General features: G+C 40.2%; 1 protein-coding gene across 1 annotated transcript in view; it reads right to left on the bottom strand.

Annotated features, from left to right (window-relative positions):
• Positions 1-24,132, bottom strand: part of OTOG (otogelin) — a 1,239,067-nt gene that overhangs the window by 508,286 nt on the left and 706,649 nt on the right. Inside the window, exons 33-34 of the mRNA XM_069625375.1 lie at positions 5,993-10,191; positions 3,693-3,861 (exon numbers count right to left, since the gene is read on the bottom strand). Coding sequence (XP_069481476.1) covers positions 3,693-3,861; positions 5,993-10,191 — 4,368 coding nt within the window. The remainder of the gene's footprint in view (positions 1-3,692; positions 3,862-5,992; positions 10,192-24,132) is intronic.

Genomic DNA, 24,132 nt, shown 5'->3' with positions numbered 1-24,132 from the left:
TTTTTAGGGTCAGAATGCCCTAGGGGGTGGAGGGTGTCTCGGGTAGTAACCGTACATCATGGATATCAAAAATCTAGTCTGGGAACTGGATAGGAAAAAAGTTATGCTTAAAAGTAGAAAACAAGCTCACCAGTTGGCAGCTAGGGTTGAGCAGGCTCAGATACATTTTAAGATGGATGCCGATAACACAAGATGGTGGCATCACCCTTATTCATGCAGTCTGATTCATTCTTTGGCAGCAGTTCAATAGCAGCAGTTCATGGTAAATTGACTGCAGCTGGTGTGCATTTTTAGAATTTCATTGCAGGAAAAGCACGGTATAGCCTGCCAAAATGACACTGAGGGACTGATAAAATTTCCGTATTCCAGACATCAAAGGATTTATAATGAGTTTTCAGCAGAATCCCATGCAAGCTATCAGATTAAGTGCCAGTCAAATCTTGTGTGCCACTATAAATATCTGGGGGTGGAGATTATTAATAGGCAATGTAAGGGTGATGAGGTTGCTATGGGTCGGAATGAATTACAGCATTTGATTTCCCAGTCCAGAATCTTAATTAAAAAATTTGGTAAATTTTCCCTGAAACATGTGGTGGATTTTTATAAAATGAAAGTGGTCCCGATTATGCTATATGACGTTCAGAGTAAGTTGTTAGATAAAATCCATCCATGGGAGGCCTTAGAGTCAAGGTACTGGAAGGAGATTCTAGACTTGTCCAAGGAGGTTCTGATTGCGTTGATACGCTACGAATTGGGGTTGTCATCCCTTTATTTACAGGCAGGATGGATACAATGCGTCCTGTTACGCAAGTGTTTGTTAGGTGTAAATAGTGGCTCTATCCTAGAGGTCCTTGCTTCTGCCCTGTTAAAATCTAGGAATACATTCCCCAGGAATTGGTGGAAGTGTGTATTGAATTACTTGGTGGAGGCTGATGTAACACTTGAATTGTTGATCCTGAATCTGGAATGCGCGAAAGTGAAGAGCTATCGCGCAGACTGGGCAAGGACCCTATCTAAGTGTACACACTATAAAGACTTTAACATCTGGGCTTTTGGCATAAAACCTTATGGAATGATGGCCCATACTTGGTGAAATGCCCGTAGCCAGCTATTCGGGCTGAATTCCTAAGGTTTAGATCAAACTTATGGGGCACTCGCAATGTCCTGTGTAGGCGCAAATTGATCTCTACAGAACGAAATTACTGCAGATATTGCATTAGATGTACGACAAAAGGAAACTCTTCAACATCTGTTGGTCGACTGTGTAACTCCAGAGATGGCTCGGGTAAGATGTTTTCAGAATGTGTTTCCATTTCATACTCAGGTCTCAGGAGAGCAAAAATGACAAATGCTGTTTTCAAACACAAGAGAAAGGGTACAGATTGCAATAGTGCAATTTCTAAGACTGGTTCTTCCACGCGGAGAAGACATCCATTAAGATGCGCAGCGATAAACTCACTAGTATAAACTGATGATGTATGCGCCTGGCAATGGCGGACGACCCTAAGTGCTAAAGTACTCCCCGAGAGACTTTTCTTCTTTTTTACTGTATATACTTTGTTGTAGAAGGGAAAGCAGAGAAGGGGATGACGCAGGACTTGTATTATGGGAGTGAGAACTTTATTTTGTATTAAATGTTTGTTCTGAGTAGGTTGTATTTTATAAGGATGACATTTATTTGTACCCAGGTATCATGCATCATGTATTATGTATTATGTGTTGATTAATGGAAGTGTGAAGTGGGTTTATTTTATGTATTTTATGTATATTTGAATCATATTGTAAGCTTAAATGGAAATTGTTCTTCCTTTTGTATGTTTTCAAATATCTGAAAAATTGCGTTGCAACTAAATCAAATAAAAAACAATCTTGTGTGCCAAGATTAAGGCATGTGGGCTTGGTGACTGACAAGCAAGCCAGCGAATTGGAGGATGAGAGGGCTCATATGTTATCTAAAATAGCCAGTTGAGAATATATCCTGCATTTGCATGAAAACATGAGGTAATTGAAATTTGCATATATAAACCCAGTGATTTTGGTAGCTCATTGCTGCTGTTCCTGATGTTTGTGAACCTGTAATAAAATATGATTTTTGAAACCAGCCCGGACGTCCGTCTCACAACTTACTCCAGTCTCCAGTGCCATGTCTGCAGGTGTCAAAGGTGATGAGGGAATGCAGAGGGTGTCCCCTTACAAAATCGCTGTGTCCCTACCAGTAAAAGGCTAGTGCATTTCTCTTTTGCAATAGCACCCTGTTCATACCCCAGCAATGTGGTTGTCTGATGTAAAGCTTACCACAACTACATCGTAGCTCTCTGTCACAATTCCAGAAACACTCAACATGACAGAACGATCACAAGCTGATACCCAGGAGAAACCACAGGGAGATGCACAATGCATTTTGTAAGCAATGTCTCTGCAGGTCCAATTAAGGAGATGCTTCCTAACCATAATGTGTGCTTTACATGTTTTCAGTGCCCCCTCAGGGTTATACACAGCCTACCTCCTCTGGTTCATAGACAGCTTATATTTTTGGATTCAAATATGTCATTTTTCTAGTCATAGCTACAGCACCTGACTCTTCCATACACCATTGATTAGGCTCAATGCCTCTGAGTACTAGGCCTCCCAGGTGACAGCCGCAGCTTCAGTAACTCCTGCAATTGTTTCAAATATCCCCTTTATCACGATCATATCCCTCAAGTATCTGATCTCCCTCGGGATCAGTAGCCATTTTAGTGAGCAAACCACATGAATAGGTGCATAATAACCCAAAATAGATGCTGGTAAAGTTGGGCGGCAATGAGAAAATGACAGCCTCCTCCCACCTCCTCGCAATTCAGAGGCCCATTATTTGGTGACACAAGAAATGGAATTAAGGCTTGTCTACTTAAGATTCATTTTACAGCAGTATCCTCGATTTTCTTTATATAAAAAATCTGTAGAATTCTGCAACCAAGACTTCATTCTTACAAACAAGCAATTTTGTCAGCGACGGCTGTTCAGTGTGTGTATGCCTATCAATACCATAAAACACTGGGCCTCATTACGACCCGGCCAGTCTGGAAACAACAATGGCGGTAAATCTGCTGCCACCGTGTTTCCGGACCAGCTGATTCCAAGTTATGCGGGCGGGAGGTGTCACTCTGGCGGGAGTAATGCCCCCCGCCTGCAGGTGGAAATGGAAACACCGGCTTCGTCATAGGCGGAACCAGTGTTTCCATTGTCCCCATTCCATGGAGTCCTATGCAAATGGAGATTTATGGAATTCCGCCTCTGGAATTACTGGGTCACCGGGGTTGTAATGCCCCGGTGATTCTGGCAATCACAGAGCCGGAATTTTATTTCGGGTCCAACAGCAGCCTGCCAGTTTTTCCAGCACGGCTACCACCGGACTCGGAATGAGGCCCATTGTCTTAAATATTCAAAATAAGCTCATGGTCGAATTATGGCACCATTGCAGTTTATGTCCCAATATAAATAAAGGCATAGCAATATTTCCATAAAAAATGGTTTCCTGTTGCTATAACAAAATGTCTCCTGAAAAGCAGCCTATCCGAGTACTCCCTTGGTTTGCTACAGCAAAACATCTAGCTAATGCTACTTCATACATAGTTTAATGACAAATTTACTGTAGGACATTTTAGAAATGAATTACATGTGTTATAGCATGAAACTGAATAATTACTTACACGTGCATTGCCATTTTGGACAGCATTTATCTCCGTTGATTTGCACAGCAAATCCTAGAACTCCACAGCTGGGCTGAGTTGCATTATATGGACAATTCTGAGACTTGTTAACCTGGATCAGTTGTCCGTCGACGCAAATGTGTTTGATGCACTCATTCTCTGTGATAGGCTGGGAAAGATGTGTATACATATTTAGAACTGGATGTAAACAATTCATAACATGCATATTATTGAATATCTGGAAACATTAAACGAAACCTGTTGACTTCATCAAATATTTCGTTTCAGAGGTTTCTTCTTCAACTATTTCTACATAAGGAATGACTTGGCTATGTGGCTATTAAAGTCATATGTCCCTGACCAACCTAAAAAGTGCTGTGGCATGGTACAAACGGAAAGCTTTTGAACACAAAAAGTTACGAATAGGTCACCAAGTTAGTTTGTACTGACGATTTCAAGAACTAGTAGCTCATTGAAAAGCTGTGGTTCATCCATGTTTGTGCTACAAAAAGGGTTTAAACATCCTACTCTGTGTCTTCCTCCTCACAAAGGTCTCTTTGGTGATGCCTTCTTTATGTGGCCAAGTCTCACTAGATCCTCCAAGCAAACCATCTACTGAATGCTGTCACGCCAGTAAATAGAAACAAGCTCTTACTTTGTGTCCATGCAGTGTCTTCCATCTAGAGGAGACTTCTGGTTGAAATATTATGTAGTGCTCAATGGGCTTACTACCTATAGTACCTCCAACACTTTTCCCTTCATTACAACCATATTTTGGTTTGTCCATCCTTTCACTGAGACAGCACGTTTTTCTTTTTTAAATTAAAATCATTCAATTCCTCACCTGCGGTCATGCATGCAATTAACAACCGTTTCAGGTTCCAGATCAAAATGAAAGTTCGGCATTCCAGTCAGCACGTGATAAGAGTCCACTGTCTAGAGTTTTTCATGAAATTATATATGATATGATGTGGCATTTATAACACGCCTGTACACGAGTGTTTCTAGGCGTGAAAAGGAAGGGGAAACAAGGGAGGACAAAATAACAATCTTACTAGGCCTTCTGTCATTCAGATCGCGCAAGTGCGGGGACGAGAGAGGGGAGAAGTGCCAGGGGTGAGAGGTAGGGGGAACTGCAATGCAATCATGCCAGCAATGGCCTATGTTGACCAAATATTAAGACATGTTTAAACATGTAGCACATATGCACGCTTTGGAGAAGGAAGGGCAAGATAGATGCAGGTATTTATCTATCACTCCAATACACTTATTTCTCTAAGAATTAGACATAATAACGTGGGAAAGTTTACAACTGGGTCCATCATGTGTTAAACCAGGTTTCTTTAATCACTGCATTAGATCTGCTTTTAGTACTAATGTTAACATAATATGGTCTCCCAAGATTAAAACACATTTTTAATAAAAAACAAAAACATTTTGCTGGAAACACGTGAAAACAAAACATACAAAGTCTAAGTAAATTGTCTATATTAGGAGAGAGTAACTCGAAAAAGTGCCCCATAAAATGCTGGACAAAATACATATTGCAGACCCACATTTGTCGACAGAAATAATTTACTAGGCTGATCTGGAACACAGGGAACACAAGGTATGTGTGAATGCGTTACATACATGTTAAGCCAATCGCTCTGAAAATACTAAGTATAATGGAAAGAAGTGCACGTGAAGTAATGCAATTGGGAGTGTTTCCGATCATTTAAAATGCAGCATTCGCCAAAAGCAAATCTCATGTGAGTCTTGGAAGCCCTGCAGTTCAGAAATGAACTAGAATTCTGGTGCCACTTGATTAAAATATCTTGATAAATTGATTTCCAAAAGTAGGTAAAAGTGACCTCTACATGTCATAAGAAATAATCCTAGGACTCAGCGTTATATAACATATCAAACATTAGCAGACTTGGACAGGCCTATAGGGCAATAGGCCCCTGGCCGAACCAAAAACACAAAATGCTGGTGTGGGCCAGTTGTTTTGCTCAAGGTGGGCCACTTTTCTGGCCATTGTGGGCCAGTTTGATGAGCTACTTTACTATGAGGCTAGTAGTTTTGACCAGTGTTGCTGAATAAATATTCTTTAAAATGCACAATTTGCATCACATTTTATCCCAAAAAATCCCACTTGGGTACTATTCAAACACTGTCACAAAAGGAATGAATAGACAATTGCAACTGTGGGCCACTTTTTCATTGGTGCCCAAGACAATGTTATGGCACAGTCCGATCCTGAAGATTAGACATGCTATATTTTAAAAATAATAAATATTATTAAATGTGGAACTCACCACACAGCTTTGTACAGTTGGCGTTTCTCTAGTTGGCACCAACAGCGAGACTGGTGTTACTTCTGATATTTCACTAGCAGTTGTCTCGTTTAATAGTCCGGTAGGAGATGAAATATAAGATTTGGTAGGTAGAGAGGTAGATGTGTCCACTCGAGTCACAATTGTCAAATCTGACAAACTTGATGGTGTCGCCACAGAAATATGTGAAGACAAAGGTGTCAAAGCGGTAGAAGGTTCTGGTGATTTGGGCGCTGGGCTTTTAGCAAGGGTTGATGAACTTGTTGACACACCTCCCGTTTCAGGGTAGTATGGGGCCGGAATACTTGTGGTGCTATGTTTAGTAGACACAACCGCTAGTTTTGTGAAATATGTAGAGTAAAATGGCTGCAGTATTTCTGAAACAAATAAGCTAGCATTTTCAAATTCGGTAGTTGAAAGATATTTTTCTATTTTTGCGGAAACTGCAGCTTCCTTCTGTGTTGTCTTAGAAGAAGCTGTTGTATCTAACTGCACTGTGAAATTTTGGGTTGTAGATGCCGATTCTAAAGTTGTAAAGGCCTCTCTTGGTGTTGTTTTCGCCGAAGTCCTGATTATTGGTGTATATGTTTGCGTTGGTGCTGAACTTCTTGCTGTAGATAACTTTTCTGAAGGTAACGTGTGAGAAATAGCTGCAGTCTGGTAAACTGTTGTTGCTGGTCTTTGAGACTTTGTTGAAAGGGTTGTCAGCTTTGTTGAAACTGACACTTTTTCAGTACCTCTTGTGCCCAGTGTAGTTTCTGCTCTTACTGGCAATAAATGTACACTTGTGGTTTTCAATGCTGTTCTGATTGCTATTTCTGATGTTTCTGATGCAATTAATGAAGGTGTTGTTTTTGATAATTCAGTTGATAAAATACTGGAGGTTAGAAATAATTCTGGCACTTTTGTAAATATAGTTTCTTGTGTGGATACTAGAATAGTATCTACAGCACGTGTGGACAGTGCAGTCGCTGTCTCACGTGGCCCTGTACCCGTAGGTGACAATACCCCAAGTGGAGTTGTGGTGCTGAATGTCAAATCAGAGGGTTTGCCAGTCGGAACAATAGTAGTTTTCAAAAGTGGTACTTTACTTAAAACCTGTGTAGATGTAATTGCAACAGTTGGTATTGTTTTTTCCAAAGTGAATGATGCTGTAGCTGTGGAGGTAGCAGAAGGTTCAGCTACATATACAGTTGTTGGTATGGCGGTTTCATTCAAAATGGGTGAAACTGATGATTTTAAGGTAGAAGGCTCAGAGGTATATACTGTTTTTGGTATAGAGGTGATTGCAATTGAATAAAATTGGCTGAATTCGCTTGTAGCCTGAGTTGTTCGCAAAGCATCTGTCACATAAGTAGTGGGAGAGGTGTCTTCTGAAGGTTGAGAAGCGTCAGTCATTGTTTTACTGGAAGTAACAGATAATGTTGAGCTTGGTGTCACTACTTTCGTTGTGACAGTTGCTGTAGTAGTTTTCAGTGTTGTCTGTGATGAAGCCTCCTCCACTAGAGAAAATTGCGATGGAGATGCAGCGGATGTAACACTGATGGCTGAGGATTCCTGGAGTGCAGCTACAGTGGGCTTGACAATGCCGGTCAAGTTTTTGAATTCCTGTTTTTCAACTGTAAAACTAACTGCTGCACTTGTGTCTGTGTGCTTCACAGTGGAGGGCACTGTTGATACTTCTTGTGCAGGCAGAGTTTTAGCGGGCGCTGTTGTTATTGACAGCAAAGATGTTGGTGGTCTAAATTGTGTGGTTGAAATCTTTGTAGAATGGGGAGCAGTAGAGGTTAATAGAGAGGATAGCACCTTTTCTTGTGACGCTCCTGGTACAGTCTTTTCTGTGCTGATTGGCGCAGTTTGGGGAGTTAGTGTGGTCCCGTGCACTTCCACGAATGAGGTTACAAATGCTGTAGTTACCTTTTTCAATGATGTTGGTGCCACAGTGCCAGGTAAAGTGGTTATACCCAACACTTGTGAAGTTGATTCACTTGTGGAAAACGATGTTGTTAATTTTGATTCTGGCTGTACTGTCGTGGCCATTTTGGTAGATGATCCAGCGGTGTCCTGCACCTGAGTGGTGGCTGTTGTGGGAACTATTTCAGTTGTATGTAAAACCTCAGAGAGAATAGTTGTAGTTAAAATTGGTTCAGGTGCTAATGGTGTGGTTGAAAATATTGGATGGGTGAAAACTGGGTATGTACTGTAGGATGATGTAGTCATCTTTGTGGGAAGTTTTTGGGAAGTCACCTGTGTTGCTGATTCAGTGGGAAATGAAGTGAATGGGACAACAGTGGTTTCACTTCTATTTAGAGACGTTTCCAACTGGGAGCTAGTGGTGAACAACGTGTGCAGGGACTCTTCTTTCTTTGTTGAAAGTGGAATAACTGTTGTGACAAAATATGTGGTTTCTTTGGGTACAACTGATGTTCGCTGTGTTTTGAGTATGCTCTGTTGGGTAGTTTTATGGAGCATAATTGAAGTATATAAAGTAGGTGATGCTGTTGATTTAGTTGATGTGTGTTTTTCTGTTACCTCAAAGGGAACCATTGTTTTATATGTTGGTACTGGTGTACCTATAGGTGGCTCTGTGGCAGCCGCTGAGGATACTAACTGTTCAGTCTGTGCAGAAGATGCAGGTTGTGTCACATTCACAACTGATAGAGATTCTGTAGCTAATGAAGTTTTCAAATATTCCCTCGTCACCTCTGACACAGGAGTAGTTGTCTTTAAGGATGAAGTTGGTGTTGTTTTCAATGCAATAACAAGTGTTTCTTCAGTTGTAGCTGCACTTGTCATCAGAACCAATGAAACACCTGTACTCCCCGCTGTTGAACTAGAAGGAACATCTTCACTTTTTGTGGCTTGTGAAATGACTTCTTTTCTGGTGGGAACAACTGGAGCAGTTACGTTCATAGATGGAGTTGTGACTTCTTCAGTTTGGGGAACTGTCTGTGTGGAATCGCTCTTTGCATGAGAAATCAATGAACTGCTGGTTGCAGTGTGGAGCCCAGGCGTTGGTAGCTCAGCTATTGAGGTTGTCTCTTTTGATGTCAGAGTTTCTGTCAGGTATGGAAAGCTGGTAATGCTAATTCCTCCAAGTGTTGAAACAGTATCTGCTCTTGTTGTGTCAGGCTGTTTGCTGCTTTTTGGTTTAAACAGTTCAGTAGGAAATAGGGTTATGCTTGCATTAGTCAGAGTCAGAGATGTTTGACTCGTAGTTATTGGCCCCCTTTCAGCAATTTCAGTGTGATTTATTGTTGGGCTATAAAAAGAAGTTTCTGTTGGCAAATAACTACTTTTTTCACTGAACTGTGCTGTTGTGGCTTCTGTTGTTGAAATTTCACTTAGAGCTACTTTTTTTGTAATTATAAATGGTGTTGTTTCTGTTCCAAATTTCGTTGATCTTGTCTCTGTCATCTCAGGCCCTGTTGTAACTGCAGTCAGTGATTCTGTGTGTGTAATTAGATCCAAAGTCCTCGATGTGACTGGTATTTCTGTTGTTGAAATAGTGTCCTCTCGTTTAGTTGTGATTGGTGATTCCGTTGCTGGGGTTATTGTTTGAGTACCAAGTGTAAAAACAGGTTCTGTGATTGTCGTTATGTCCTTTGTTGCAGGTGTAATTAGCAACTCTGTTGATAGAAACTTTTTGTGGGCTGCCGTTGAGATTGTCAGCATTGTAACTTGATGGGTAGTTACTGTTGATGTGGCTTGTGGTTCAGTTACTGCACTTATACCCTGTGTACTATGACTAAAAGACTGAAATGATGTCTGACGTTCAGTGTAGGGGGTTCCAGTCATCAAGTGAGCTGTCTCCGCAGTCGTAGGCTCTACAACAGTCAAGGACTTTGCTGTGGTGTAGTTGGTTGTGAAGACAGTGGTAGGAAGTGAAGAGAATGGCAATGATAGCTCAGTCACTGATGGACTCCTTAGCAGCACTTGGTGGGTACTAGGCAGAGGCACCGTAGTGGATGCCGATGCAGTTCTAGGTGATGAAAGGTTTGTATATGGTGTAGGACCAGCTGTCACTGTTGTAGTTATTACTTTGGATTCCGTTTTAGCAATTGAAGTTGGACCGGGAAAAGTTATGACTGAAACATAGGGTTGGGTAGACGTGATGTTGTACATTGCTGGTGTTGAAACAGTGGGTAGTAAGGATGGAACAAACACAGCTGGCTCAATACCTAACAAAAGAAAAGACAATTTAAGAATTAGAGACACATTCCTTAATATGAATCAATAACATTTTCTGCAGTAGCCTGCACGCGAACACATATACGTGAACGATTTTATTAAAAATTAAAAGATTCCTTGGGTAACAAAAAGTGCTTGAAAAGAAGCATGAGGATTTATTTTGGTTTCATGTGGATATTGGTCAAAGACAGATTTTCATTTTTATTAAAGCCACAGGTGTACTAGAATAGCTATTTTTGCATGATAAAAACTAATGTATAAAAGTGACATACGAGGTCACGAACATGACTCATGTGATGAAAATAAGCATTCAAGGTCCACCCCATTGTACATGTGAAGATTGTCTTAGCAGTATAAGGTAATTCTAAGGTATTAAGCGATCACAGGTTTTCCAGCCAAATGATCTCTTCTCAATGAATGACGGCCGTTGAAAACCCAGTTGTATATGATTTTAAAGATGCTGCTACAGTGATATTCATTTTTAGAAGTTGATCATGAGATTTGATGAGTGCCTGCATTCAATTGTTATAGGGTCAATATAAAAAAAATGATAAAATGCTGGAATGGAAGGAGTCATGTGTGGAATGTGTATATAAGCAGCAGGGCCTTTGCATTAAAATTAGGTAGCATGGTCTGATGCCAAAACATGGTAAATATGCTGCCAATATTGTGAAACTTACTTTTGGTCCACTGGGTCCTTCCATGTCTGCAACCTTGGCAAATAGCAATTTTTATTCCATCAATCAAGCACAAATCCAACTTTGACATTTTAACATCATTGATCCAGCCCTCCGTATCCAGTGATTAGCTGATGCTTACCCGCACCAAGCCGACTGCTGACCAACAACACTGAACACCTTGATACTCAGACCTGTTTCTGTGCAAACATCTTCAGATCTGGTGTCCAAGCCTTTGTTTATCCTCTCCCACCAGAATAGTGATAATGTCCTCTTGGTGGACCTACCAGCTACTACCCTGGCACCTCTGAGAGGTGTCCTACACCCGCTCCAGCAGGACACATCAAGGGTTTCCTTAAATTTGACAACATCACTCCAGCACTCATTGAATGTACTATCTTCCATTTTATGTGTTTAACACCTTTATATCCTACAACATAATCTACAAGGCCCCCTTCCGCTATTCCCCAAACTACCTCACTGTGAAGCTCAGTACCCCTGGAGGCCTATGACCCATCAGAAGCCAGGATATGTGCATACTTGAACTCCACCAGTGCAGGAAGGAAAGAACCAGAAGACAGGCCTTCTCTGTCTATGCCCCCAGACTCGGGAACCTCCACCCCATCAACACCAGACCCACCTCCTTGATTCTACATTTAAGGTAGGAGCTCAATACCCTAGTCTTAAAGGTATGGTGGTGACTATGAGGATCTCTGTGTGTGATTTTCTGCAAGTATCTATATCCTGCGTGCATGATTGCAAGAGTGCTGAGATAGAGAGTGCACTATGTTCTGGAAGTAATGGCCCCTTTGTGTGATGGTATTCAAATAACAATATCCTGAATGCAAGGTTTCAATTGTGCTTAGATGAAGAGTGCACATTTTAGTTCTATAGGTGTCTCTGTGTGATGACCCACAATGTGCCTTGGGCTTTGTTTAAGTATAATATGCCACTGCAGTTAGTGGATGTATTTGTAGGAGAGGGTAGAAGTATAGTATTGATATCACACTTTATATTATTGGTAAAGTACGCAATATCAAGTCTTTTATGCACATTATAAAGCTGTTCACAATAAATACTGAAGTCAGCATGAAAACATGTGGGATACGAGAGAATTGCGGTACACATAGGAAACAATTGAAAAGCAGCATTCGGCAAGTCTGCCTTTACAGTGCAGCATAAAGCACATGTAGCATGGAAACGGTGGCAGAAAGACCAAGAGCCGAGTGTAAACCTCTGCCCACTGTTCACGGGGCTTTTCACAAATTCTGTCTTTTTGATTACATAGGAAATTCTCCTAGCATGTGGCTGCATGATCTGCTATTAAATCAAGATAGACTACTAGAATGGAAAGGTTGTCAAGCAAATGGCGTTCCAGCTTCCACATACCTGTGAGGAAGTGGTAACCACCTCAGATGTAGGATTTGGCAGTTATGCGTAAGTCTTATGAGGAGGAGTAAAGAGTTTGAGTGGAGGAAGGTAGATACACATATCTTACAAAAATAATTGTCATTTTTGCAAGCTGTGAATCACCTCATGCAGCACTTTCTATGTACCCCATTCAGTAAATATCCCATGTGCTCCCAACCTGCAATTAGGTGGTATGTTACAAATCGCTGGTATTTGAAACAGAACTGTGAGGAACCTGAGAGCATCCTCACTTTTTTTCCCCCAGCATCCTCTGCTCAAGCGGCTAGCAATAGGCAATCGCTTTTGGATCCTGACCCTAGAGTGGATATGCGTGGGAGGATCACCTGGGTGGAGGAGACTTGGAGAGTGGGGAGAGGCTGTCCTTGGGTGAGGCATGGTATTCCCCATTCCCTTTTCACAATGAACCTTCCATCCCAACAGCCTTTGTAGGTTACTGTCAACCTTTCCCCGTTTCTTCTTTTCAAAGTGGCCCTAAGAAATGCCATTGTTATACTGGGACGAGGAAGAGATCAATAAGGAGGTCTTTATCTGGGTGGGATAGTCTCCTCTGGTTAATGCAGGTAGAAATCATCCCAGTATCAAAACAAGGCAGAAACAACCAGAAGTTATGCACACTCCCATTCATTCACACCACTTTGGTACTGAGACAAGGAAAAGAGCTTTGAAGGAGTTCCATTGTAATAGCCAGGCATGTTAAGCTAATGTTAAATTGTGAGGAACTTTTCTGTATCGATATCATACATTGGTACCTTCGCAAACTAATTTTACAACTGTTGCTTTAATTTTCAATTTCTTTTTTCCTTATGTTTCTTTAATAGTAGCCATTTGTCGCATGAGTGTAGGCTAATAGGGAGATATTGAGTTCCTCTACTCTGTTTGTAAACCTTGAGAAAACACAAACACTTGTCCCTGCAATACTTTGCGCCAATAGTAGATGAAAAAAACAGTTCTCATTCCAAATGGTTGGTTTTGTCCATTTTTTTATTATTTTATTTGGAATTTCAAATTTTTGCACTATTGGATGACACGTGTTTCGGCGCTCATGTTCCGCCTTTTTCAAATCCGGGCTGTTCACAAAAGAAAACAAAAATACAAAACACCAAAATAAGGTTCAAGAAGTTACAGACCTTCTGTCTTTTTATATTCACCTTATCAAAAAGAATCATGACTTTTTGTGCTTGGAGCCCGCACTCATTTCATGCATCTTACGTGATCTTTATTCTCTCTGAGCATGTTTTTGTCTCTTGGGTTAAGAAGTGAGGGGGGTGTGTGTTGGGGTGATGGGGGAGGGTAAACTAGGGATACGGATTATAGGGGAAGGTAGTTTTCCTTATTTTTTGAATAATTGCAAAGTACAAATTAAGGCTACGCCTTACCCTTTAAATGATTCTCTATCCTGTATGGTTCTAACAAGTCATGGGTTCAATCCCACCTATATAAAAGAAAACATGTGTATTTTAGTCGTAATATGACTTACATCTCAGTTATAAAATAAATCACAGTTAGAAAATATTTGGACACTCTTTTTTGTCCTTTCCAAATTCAATAATTAGCATTTAAGAAGAATACGTGTGTAAACATGTGTGTACTTTTTAGTCATTAATTCCTTCTTAGTTTGTAAAACCAAAACTTATCTTGTTGGTTTACCAATTTAAAATATTTCACATAAAATAAACCTGTTTAGCTATATTGTCATTTGCTCCTGACTTGGTCGCAGAAGCAAGGCAGTATATTTTATAGACGGTTTACAATGCCTTAATGGAGATTGTTTAGCTTAACGTTCATCAAGTCTTATGCACGGCGTGCATCAAAGTTCATGTCTCTGACTAGAAACCCTGGTTACATGTGCAGCACGAAATTAAACGTGTCTGCATGCCGGTGGTGGGCTTCCCACCTAAAACCAAGGGCTTACCTGCAAATTATGAAGTTCCTGCTTCAAGCGTCGTGGTCCTACTCTCCCAAGGATTCGTGAATTATAAGTCAACCCTCATTTCCCTGTAAGTCCCTCTTCAGTTTTCACACCATTAATGGTGGCGGCCATATTTTTGGATGTGAATTGCATACTACCTAAGTAACAGATTGTCTTTGTCCCTTTTTCCTGTGTGCACTCGTTTTTACTAAAACTATTGAAGACACGTTTTTTAACACATTGAAGTTTAAGAGAATGTTGTGCACCTCTTGCATTAGAAATTCGAATGAAACCCTGCCAAATTTAATCAAGAGAGTGATTTATTTGTTTGTTGGCAAAAATGATGTAAATTACGTTTTGTTGCATTGAATTGTGGGAAATGTAGTTCAAATCCTAAACAGCATTTTTAAGTGTTCGGATGTCATTTAAACATAACTAAATACATTTATTTATGTAGTTAAAGGTGAAAGTATGGTATTATTTATCGGGACATCGGTGGTCTCTACCTGGGTCGGTTTATTACCACTGACATTATATGTCCTTAGTGGCTCGCTGCTTTAGCGAAATACATTGTAGCCTATTTTCTTAAGCATTGATCAGTATAATGTGATTCATACATGGAAAACTCAAACAGGCATTTGGCAAGATAACACTTAAACTCTTGTTTCAATATAAATACACTGTCCATTTGTTAACAAGTTACATTCATACTACATTATGCGTGAGGTAGATTCCCACTTATTGTTACTTTAAAGAAAATGTAACATCTCATTGTCTGAATTCAAACCACGTTGAACAGTTTGAAAATAGCAAATAAGTCTGGCTTCCTCTTGTCGTAGACGTAGTTCTTGGTCCCCTCCACGTTTGCCCAACTTGATTTTCTTGAGGCCCACAAATCTAATGTCTTTCTTGTTCTGTAATTGGTAATGGTTTTGCCAATGCTGCGACAGTGGAAGGTTTTTATCTTGACTCCCAATAGTAGATAAGTGTTCTCTGATTCGTGTTCTGAGCTCACGAATGGTACTTCCAATGTAGATTAAGTTACAGACACATCGTATCGCATAAATGACATATTTGGATCTGCAATTTATTTGTTCCTTGATCCAAGTTTTAACCCCATCTTGGTTTGAGAAGACGTCTGTGTCTGGTACTGCATATTTGCACATTGTGCAAAAGCCACATTTCCTAAAACCAGACGTTGGTTGGTGTAACCAAGTCTGTGGTCTCGCCTCTTCTCTGTCTGGTAACAGTGATGGACTTATCATCATTTTTAGGGTTTTGGCCCTTCTGTAGATTATCGTTGAATATTCTTGAATGTATTTACTTACATGTGGCTCTAGTTTCAATAGATACCAATTTCGTTTCAAAACTCATTTGATCTCTTTGTTATTTGCACAATACATCGTGATGAATTGAATCATGTTGTCTGATTGTGTTTGGTTGATTTTTTGTTTTAAGGTGAATTCTCTTGTCATCTTTTGTGCTTTTTGCCTGGCCTTGGTAATTGCCTTCTGAGGATATCCTCTAGCCGAAAAACGTTCTGTCAGTAATTTGCATTCTTTGTTGAAAATTACTTGTTCAGTACAATTTCTTCTTGCCCGTATAAATTCTCCTTTAGGGATATTCAAAATAACTGGTTGATGGTGACAACTAGTCGCAAACAGTGTCAAATTCACTTCTGTCTCTTTTCTATATGTTTTGGTATACAGTTGATTGTTTGAAACATAAATGGTAAGATCCAAAAAGTTAATTTCTGACCAGCTGCTTTGTCCAGTAAATTCTAGCCCATATTGATTGCAATTAACTTGTTGTAGTAACAAATTTAGTTCTTCCGATGTTCCATTCCAGACAATAAATACATCATCAATGTATCTTGACCATTTAATCATATTTTCTTTGAAACCATGCAGCTGATAGATAAACAAATCCTCGAACATTCCCATCACTAGGTTCGCTAATGCTAGTGTGTATTTCACACCCATCGCAACTCCACGGGATTGGCAGTAAAATTGATTATCAAAAATGAAAATATTATTCTCCAGGGTTGCCAAGAGCATTCCTTTCAACATGCAGACATAGTTGAGATGGGAAGCAGACTGATTATTGAATGTATAGTCAATTGTATCTAGTGCCACTTTATGTCCAATTGATGAATATAGTGCTTTTACATCCCAGGTAGCTAGCAGATAGGTGTCTTGCCAGTGAATTTCTTCCAGTAATTTTATAACAGCAGTTGTATCTTTTAAGTAGGCTTTTATTTTTACTACTTCTGGTTTTATTGCATTATCAAAATACTCTGCCATTGGTTCTGTGGCCCATCCTATACCACTTAGGATTGGCCTGCCTTCCGGAATTGTGTCAAATATTTTGTGTACTTTTGGAAGAAAATATATAGTTGGAATAACAGGTTTGGTTACACAGAGGTGAGATGTTTCTTCATCTGTAATTAATCCTTGTTGGTACCAGGCAACGATTGCCCTTCTTAGACCTTGTGTCACTCTTATTATTGGGTTAGTTGGTAATTTTTGATAACAATTTGGTGTCTCTAGGTGGTTTTAGGCCATTTTGATGTAATCTTCTCTATTCATTACTATGACGTTGCCTCCTTTGTCTGCCTCCTTGATGACTAGATTTTTATTTACTTGCAGATTCCGTATAGCTGTTACTTCCTTCTTGGTAAGATTGTTGGAAGAACCTCTTCCTCTTGATTGGGGTTTTTTCTTAGGTGATATAAATCTTGTGTCACTGCTTTATAAAAGGCATCCACCATATTGTCTGGTGATAGTTGTGGTGTAAATTTTGATTTAGGTTTGATTTATTTACTGGTTAGGCTGGCCGGTTGTATGTCTAGCTCATATATTGTTTGATGCATTGGGTAGTCGCCTTGTTCCTGTAGAGATCTTATTAACTGCACACTGCTTAATTCTTCAATCGTGATGTCACTTTTAGCCACGTTTCCTGTTATTGGTTTCCTTTTGTCTACTTGTGTTGCGAAAACATTTTTTAGCTTTAATTTTCGCACAAACTTGAAGAGATCTACATGTATATCTATTGGTTCGAAGAGGGTTGTAGGGGCAAATGATAATCCTTTGTTGAGTAAACTTATTTCGTCTTTGGTTAACGATTGACTCGATATGTTCATTCACTAGGTTGCTCATTTCGGTTTCCTTGCTGCTTCCCGTGATGCCGCTCTGGTTAGGCGCCGGTATGCGTCTAGCCCGTCTGGGTTTTCTACATCCTCCTGTTCCTCGCCTGCCTCTACTTCGACTGTTTTTTGTGAGGTATCAGGTACTTTGTTGCTCTGAAAACAGACTTGTTTTGTTGGGACATTTCTATTTCCCTTTTTGAAACGTCTAATCTGGTTCAGAAAACCTTGTCCTTTGGGCTTACTTGTCCCCGGCGCCACATCCGTGGTTCCCGCCGGTTCTTCTTCTGCCTCTGAGCTTGCTGATGACGTATTAGGAGTACTCTCTCTAGACACTTGTTTAGTTGTTTTGTTATATTTCTCTTGAAAAGTATTTACTCTGTCATCTTGGTAATCTCTTTCATCACGGTAGAATTTTCTGAGTTTCCGTAATTTTATGTCATCTTCGTAGTCCTTAAGAATTTCATACATTTTCAAAACGTTTTTTCCTTTGTCACCTCTAAAGCCTTGGCCTCTTTGATTTCTTTTTTAATATTTTCAATTTGTTCCGCCACTCTTTTATATTCTCTTTGAGCATGTTCAATTAACATTCCCAGCATTTGTCTTGAGCATTGATTAAGGCTTGTTTCCCAATTGTCTGCTAGATCTTTATTGTCCTCTTTGTTAAAATCTGGGAAAATCAAAATGCGAAGTCCTCTTGGGATCTGGTCTTTGGATAAGTAATTCTTTAGAGAGATTATTTCCCAATATTTGTCGATTTCCCTCCGAGAGGCTCTCTCCAATTTCACAAATTTATATTCGAGGTCCTCTCTTTTGGGGGTACTTGAGCAGAATGCATGTGTATTGTCGCCTCTTGGTGAAAACAGGTTATTGGCTTCCTCCTCCCTGTTTTCCAGATATTCCGCCATTTCTAATTTATGTGTTTCGTTATTTATTTTAACTCAGTTGGTCTGCGTGGTACTGGATATCTGAAAGAACTATTCTTAAATTGTGAGGAACTTTTCTGTATCGATATCATACATTGGTACCTTCGCGACCTAATTTTACAATTGTTGCTTTAATTTTCAATTTCTTTTTTCCTTATGTTTCTTTAATAGTAGCCATTTGTCGCATGAGTGTAGGCTAATACGGAGACATTGAGTTCCTCTACTCCGTTTGTAAACCTTGAGAAAACACAAACAGTTGTGCCTGCACTACTTTGCACCAATAGTAGATGAAAAAAACAGTTCTCATTCCAAATGGTTGGTTTTGTCCATTTTTTTATTATTTTATTTAGAATTTCAAATGTTTGCTCTATTGGATGACACGTGTTTCGGCGCTCATGTTCCGCCTTTCTGAATTCAGACAATGAGATGATACATTTTCTTTAAAGTAACAATAAGTGGGAATCTACCTCATGCATAATGTAGTATGAATGTAACTTGTTAACAAATGGACAGTGTATTTATATTGAAACAAGAGTGTTATCTTGCCAAATGCCTGTGTTTGAGTTTTCCATGTATGAATCACATTATACTGATCAATGCTTAAGAAAATAGCCTACAATGTATTTCGCTAAAGCAACGAGCCACTAAGGACATATAATGTCAGTGGTAGAAACCGACCCAGGTAGAGACCACCGATGTCCCGATAAATAATACCATACTTTCACCTTTAACTAAAAAAATAAATGTATTTAGTTATGTTTAAATGACATCCAAACACTTAAAAATGACGTTTAGGATTTGAACTACATTTCCCACAATTCAATGCAACAAAACGTAATTCACATCATTTTTGCCAACAAACAAATAAATCACTCTCTTGATTAAATTTGGCAGGGTTTCATTCGAATTTCTAATGCAAGATGTGCACAACATTCTCTTAAACTTCAATGTGTTAAAAAACGTGTCTTCAATAGTTTTAGTAAAAACGAGTGCACACAGGAAAAAGGGACAAAGACAATCCGTTACTTAGGTAGTATGCAATTCACATCCCTAAATATGGCCGCCACCATTGATGGTGTGAAAACTGAAGAGGGACTTACAGGGAAATGAGGGCTGACTTATAATTCACGAATCCTCGGGAGAGTACGACCACGACGCTTGAAGCAGGAACTTCATAATTTGCAGGTAAGCCCTTGGTTTTAGGTGGGAAGCCCAACACCGGCATGCAGACACGTTTAATTTCGTGCTGCACGTGTAACCAGGGTTTCTAGTCAGAGACAGAAACTTTAATGCACGCCGTGCATAAGACTTGATGAACGTTAAGCTAAACAATCTCCATTAAGGCATTGTAAACCGTCTATAAAATATACTGCCTTGCTTCTGCGACCAAGTCAGGAGCAAATGACAATATAGCTAATCAGGTTTATTTTATGTGAAATATTTTAAGCTGCTAAACCAACAAGATAAGTTTTGGTTTTACAAACTAAGAAGGAATTAATGACTAAAAAGTACACACATGTTTACACACGTATTCTTCTTAAATGCTAATTATTTAATTTGGAAAGGACAAAAAAACGAGTGACCAAATATTTTCTAAATGTGATTTAATTTATAACTGAGATGTAAGGCACATAACGACTAAAATACACATGTTTTCTTTTATATAGGTGGGATTGAACCCATGACTTGTTAGAACCATACAGGATAGAGAATCATTTAAAGGGTAAGGCGTACCCTTAATTTGTACTTTGCAATTATTCAAAAAATAAGGAAAACTACCTTCCCCTATAATCCGTATCCCTAGTTTACCCTCCCCCATCACCCCAACACACACCCGCCTCACTTCTTAACCGAAGAGACAAAAATATGCTCAGAGAGAATAAAGATCACATAAGATGCATGAAATGACTGTGGGCTCCAAGCACAAAAAGTCATGATTCTTTTTGATAAGGTGAATATAAAAAGACAGAAGGTCTGTAACTTCTTGAACCTTATTTTGGTGTTTTGTATTTTTGTTTTCTTTTGTGAACAGCCCGGATTTGAAAAAGGTCGGAACATGAGCGCCGAAACACGTGTCATCCAATAGGGCAAAAATTTGAAATTCTAAATAAAATAATTAAAAAAGGACAAAACCAACCATTTGGAATGAGAACTGTTTTTTTCATCTACTATTGGCGCAAAATGGTGCAGGCACAAGTGTTTGTGTTTTCTCAAGGTTTACAAACGGAGTAGAAGAACTCAATGTCTCCATGTTAAGCTAATGGGCTTAACCATGGTCAGGCAAATGAAGTGAAGGACTTGCACCTGCAACCTTTTAACAAGTCTCAGGTGTATAGAATGGGTGACCGCCCAGCAGAGAGAGAGAGATGGCCTGGAGTGAAGGACGTGGCTTGTAGAAGCAGAGCGAGCTGTAGAGGAAGCAGCTGGAGGGTAGCTGTGTGGAGCAGGAATACGAGAGAGATGGCGGGACCAAGACTGGCAGTGAGAGGGTCGCGAAACCTGTTGTCCACCCTGCCCGGTGTCCACAGCAGGAGCTGTGGGACACTGAAACCTCCCAATCACCACAGGCTGCTAAGAGTGAGAAGTGCTCGCGGTGGCTCTCAGTAGCTTCCACTAAGGGAGAGAGGGGATTCCAGGACGGCAAGCGCTGCTTGCTGGGGCTCACGTGAGGAAAAGGCGGAGCACAAAGAAGCTGGAAAGCAGAACTGAGACGCCCAGTGGAGCAGCAGCATACCGGTGAGTGTAAAGAAGGGAACACTCATACTGGGGCTCTCCGGGGACTAGAAACAACCATCTCTGCTGTGGAAGACCAAACCAAGTGTTTTTTGAATAGCGAACAAGCTGCAAGTATTATAAGTACTTTTTAGAGTTGCAACGAGCATTATTGAATACCAAACTAGGTGAAAGATATGCTGAGCATATTTGAGTACACAGCAAGACAACAGGAAGTAATGAGCACTTATGAATAAAGTGAAAGCAAGGCGTTGGAAAAAGGTGAACACCACAGAGGGAGTTGTGTGAGATACATGTTGTGATAAAGCCACAAGACTGCCAAGGAGAATTTGGTTTTGTGAGATACGCCTGGTGGACAGCCAAGAGACTGCCAAGGGGAATCTGAAATAAGCCTGGGCCAAAGACACAGGTTCAGAGAGAAGAAACCTGTGTTGGTGAAAACCTGAAAAATACAGAAGCATAACAAAGTGCCTAAGGTTATCGATTGCGTGACCTGTGATAGGTGGACCATGTGGTCTGACAACTGCGCCTCGACCGAGTGGGCCTTACTTGGAAAGAGCCAAAGAAAGTAAATGTAAGGAAACCTGTATTTTGCAACAGTTGATGAAGTGAATGATAGATGCAGAAACAGAGCAACCTATGTGAACTATTGAAAAGCCTGGATGATTAAGGAGCTGAACTGGAACTGATTTTAACTGATTATAGTTTTCGTAGATGGAAGAGCTGACTTCACGGGAAAGGCAATCCCAAGACTTTTTGAACTGTGTTGAACCACTGGGGAAGGCAACCCTGAGGCCTTTTGGAAATATTCTGAAGTTGGGGAAGGGGAAGTTGCGTAGAAGCCAGGAGCTTGAAGAAGCTTGGAACTTTATTTTGAACACTATTGATTTTGCTGCTGACATCCCTACACATTGTATATATTTAGTTGTGAAGGCAAGTACAGGTTTTGGACACAGAGTTTTGAGTTGAACTTACTGACACAGACACTATCCTTAGTTTCCTTAGGTAGGGAAATCCCACTTCAGCATAGGGCAAATTAGGCCTTACTCCATCCTGACATTTAAGAAAAATAAAACATGTACTTAAAAGTTGAATCTGCCTGTGTCTTACTTGATGATGCCATCACACAACATGTCTTGACAAATTCCATCCCATCTGTAATGAAGCCCTTAGACTAAGTGGAAACTTGTCTGGATCCTAACACACAATGACATACCATGCATAATGACAGGCATTTGCTAGAAGCATATAGATTTGTCTGTGTTGTCTTTAAAGCAGGGAAATATATGGACAGTAATGTAAGGAGTATAAGGCAATGCCCTAGAAGTAAATTGAATAAGAGGCTCCACAGCTTAATGTTTCCTTTGGCTAAATTATCAAGGCTAGAGTCAGAGTTCCCCCATTAATTAACACGTGTTGACTTCTGCAGTATTTCTGTTAACACCTGCATATAAATTATTATTATTTATTTTATTATGTATTTATTTATTGTGTCTTACAGTTTTACAAAATCAACTTTTCACACATTTAAAGAAAAAAAGCAAAGAAAAAAATGAAAGGGGAAAAAAAGGCTGGAGAGAACATATAAAATGACACTGATCACAAAATTCAATTCTGGGTAACATTTAAAACTACACCCCATAATACAATAGAACTCATAAAATCAACCTATTCCAGGTAGGGCTTCCTAATCCTAAATGGATGTTCAATATGCTAGCTCAATAGTATATAGGTTCCTTTTAACCAAAAAGTGTTCATTCATACTATTATTTTTCCTCCAGGATTATATAGGAGATGGATAAGTCTGTCTCAAGGGGATGGCAACACTTCTTACAAAAACTTAAACACTCCAATGATCAAGGAAATGCGCTCTTCAAACCTGATCAGCACCCATTTCTCCTGCTGACAAAGTTAGATGTTTCCCCCAGATATGTGTTCAGGTGGCGGTTCCTCCTTTCCTTCACACCATGGTACTCCAAGACTACATGCTGAAGAGTCTCAGCTACCTCAGCCAATTTGCAAGATCTACAGTTTGGGTTCCCTTTGTGGGGTACAAATTGAATCGGAATCTTAAGAATTACGCCCAATATTTACCACACAGGAATCTCCTCAGATATTTTGGGAGAACGCATGGGGTAACGGGGAATGATAGGAAACTCGCTCTTTCTTCTCAAGTAGACAACAGTCCCTCCTCCACAGTTTTTTTGCTTAGCACAGGATTGTGGACAAATATCTCCTCACCGGCATTCAGTTCACTTAGGACTGTCAGGTTGGATTCTTTCCATTTTGCCAATGATTGTTCATTCCCCTTTTCAATTGCATCCCTCAAAATGTGGAAACCTCTTGTCACCTCAGCAAGTATACATTTCAGAAAGAGGGAAATCGATTTCCAGATAACCATGCCCTCAAGAGAAAGAAGAGCCAACTCGTGTTTGATGACCTGCACAGCGACACTCCCCGGCAACCGCAGGATTCTCCTCCAAAAAAGGACTTCAAGTTTTGGCCAGATGCTGCTGTGGTAAACAGGGTGCACTGTAGGTCACTATCAGTACTACTTTTTGGCGATAGAAAGTGATTAGCTGGACCAGGGTCAACTTGCAATATCTCTTTAAGAACGTCAATCCCTGTTAAACAACATAAGTGCAAGCGGGCACCCCTGTTTCAGGCCACTTTATGTTCTTATTGGTCCTGAGAGTAGGCCTGCACCTTTAGTCAGACCCTTAATGAGGTTCCCATATGTAGGGCCTGGATCGCTGACACAAGATCTCTTGGGCAATCCCACTGTGCCAGTTTCTCCCATAGGGCCAGACGGTTAACAGAGTCAAAGGCCTGTGCCAAGTCTATGAAGGCCAAATAGATCTTCCTGCTTTTAGACTGTGTTTTGGCCTTCAAGATGTTAAATACCAGAATGTTGCAACTGGTCCCCATTCCTCACACAAAGCCAGACTGAAATACATCATAGCGGCCCTCTTTGAGGACCCATTGCTCTAGTCTTTTCAGAAATATACATGCAAAGAGCTTCCCGATCACATCTAGAGAGAGATTGCTCTATAGCAGGCTTGTCCAACCTTTTTGAATGTGGCGCCGAAGCATTAACTTTTTGTCACCCG

Source organism: Ambystoma mexicanum, chromosome 11, assembly GCF_040938575.1.
Source record: "Ambystoma mexicanum isolate Mex_15411 chromosome 11, UKY_AmexF1_1, whole genome shotgun sequence".
Classification (NCBI taxonomy): Eukaryota; Metazoa; Chordata; class Amphibia; order Caudata; family Ambystomatidae; genus Ambystoma; species Ambystoma mexicanum.
The sequence above is the reverse complement of the archived record's forward strand: the minus strand, read 5'-3'. Positions and strand labels throughout refer to the sequence as shown.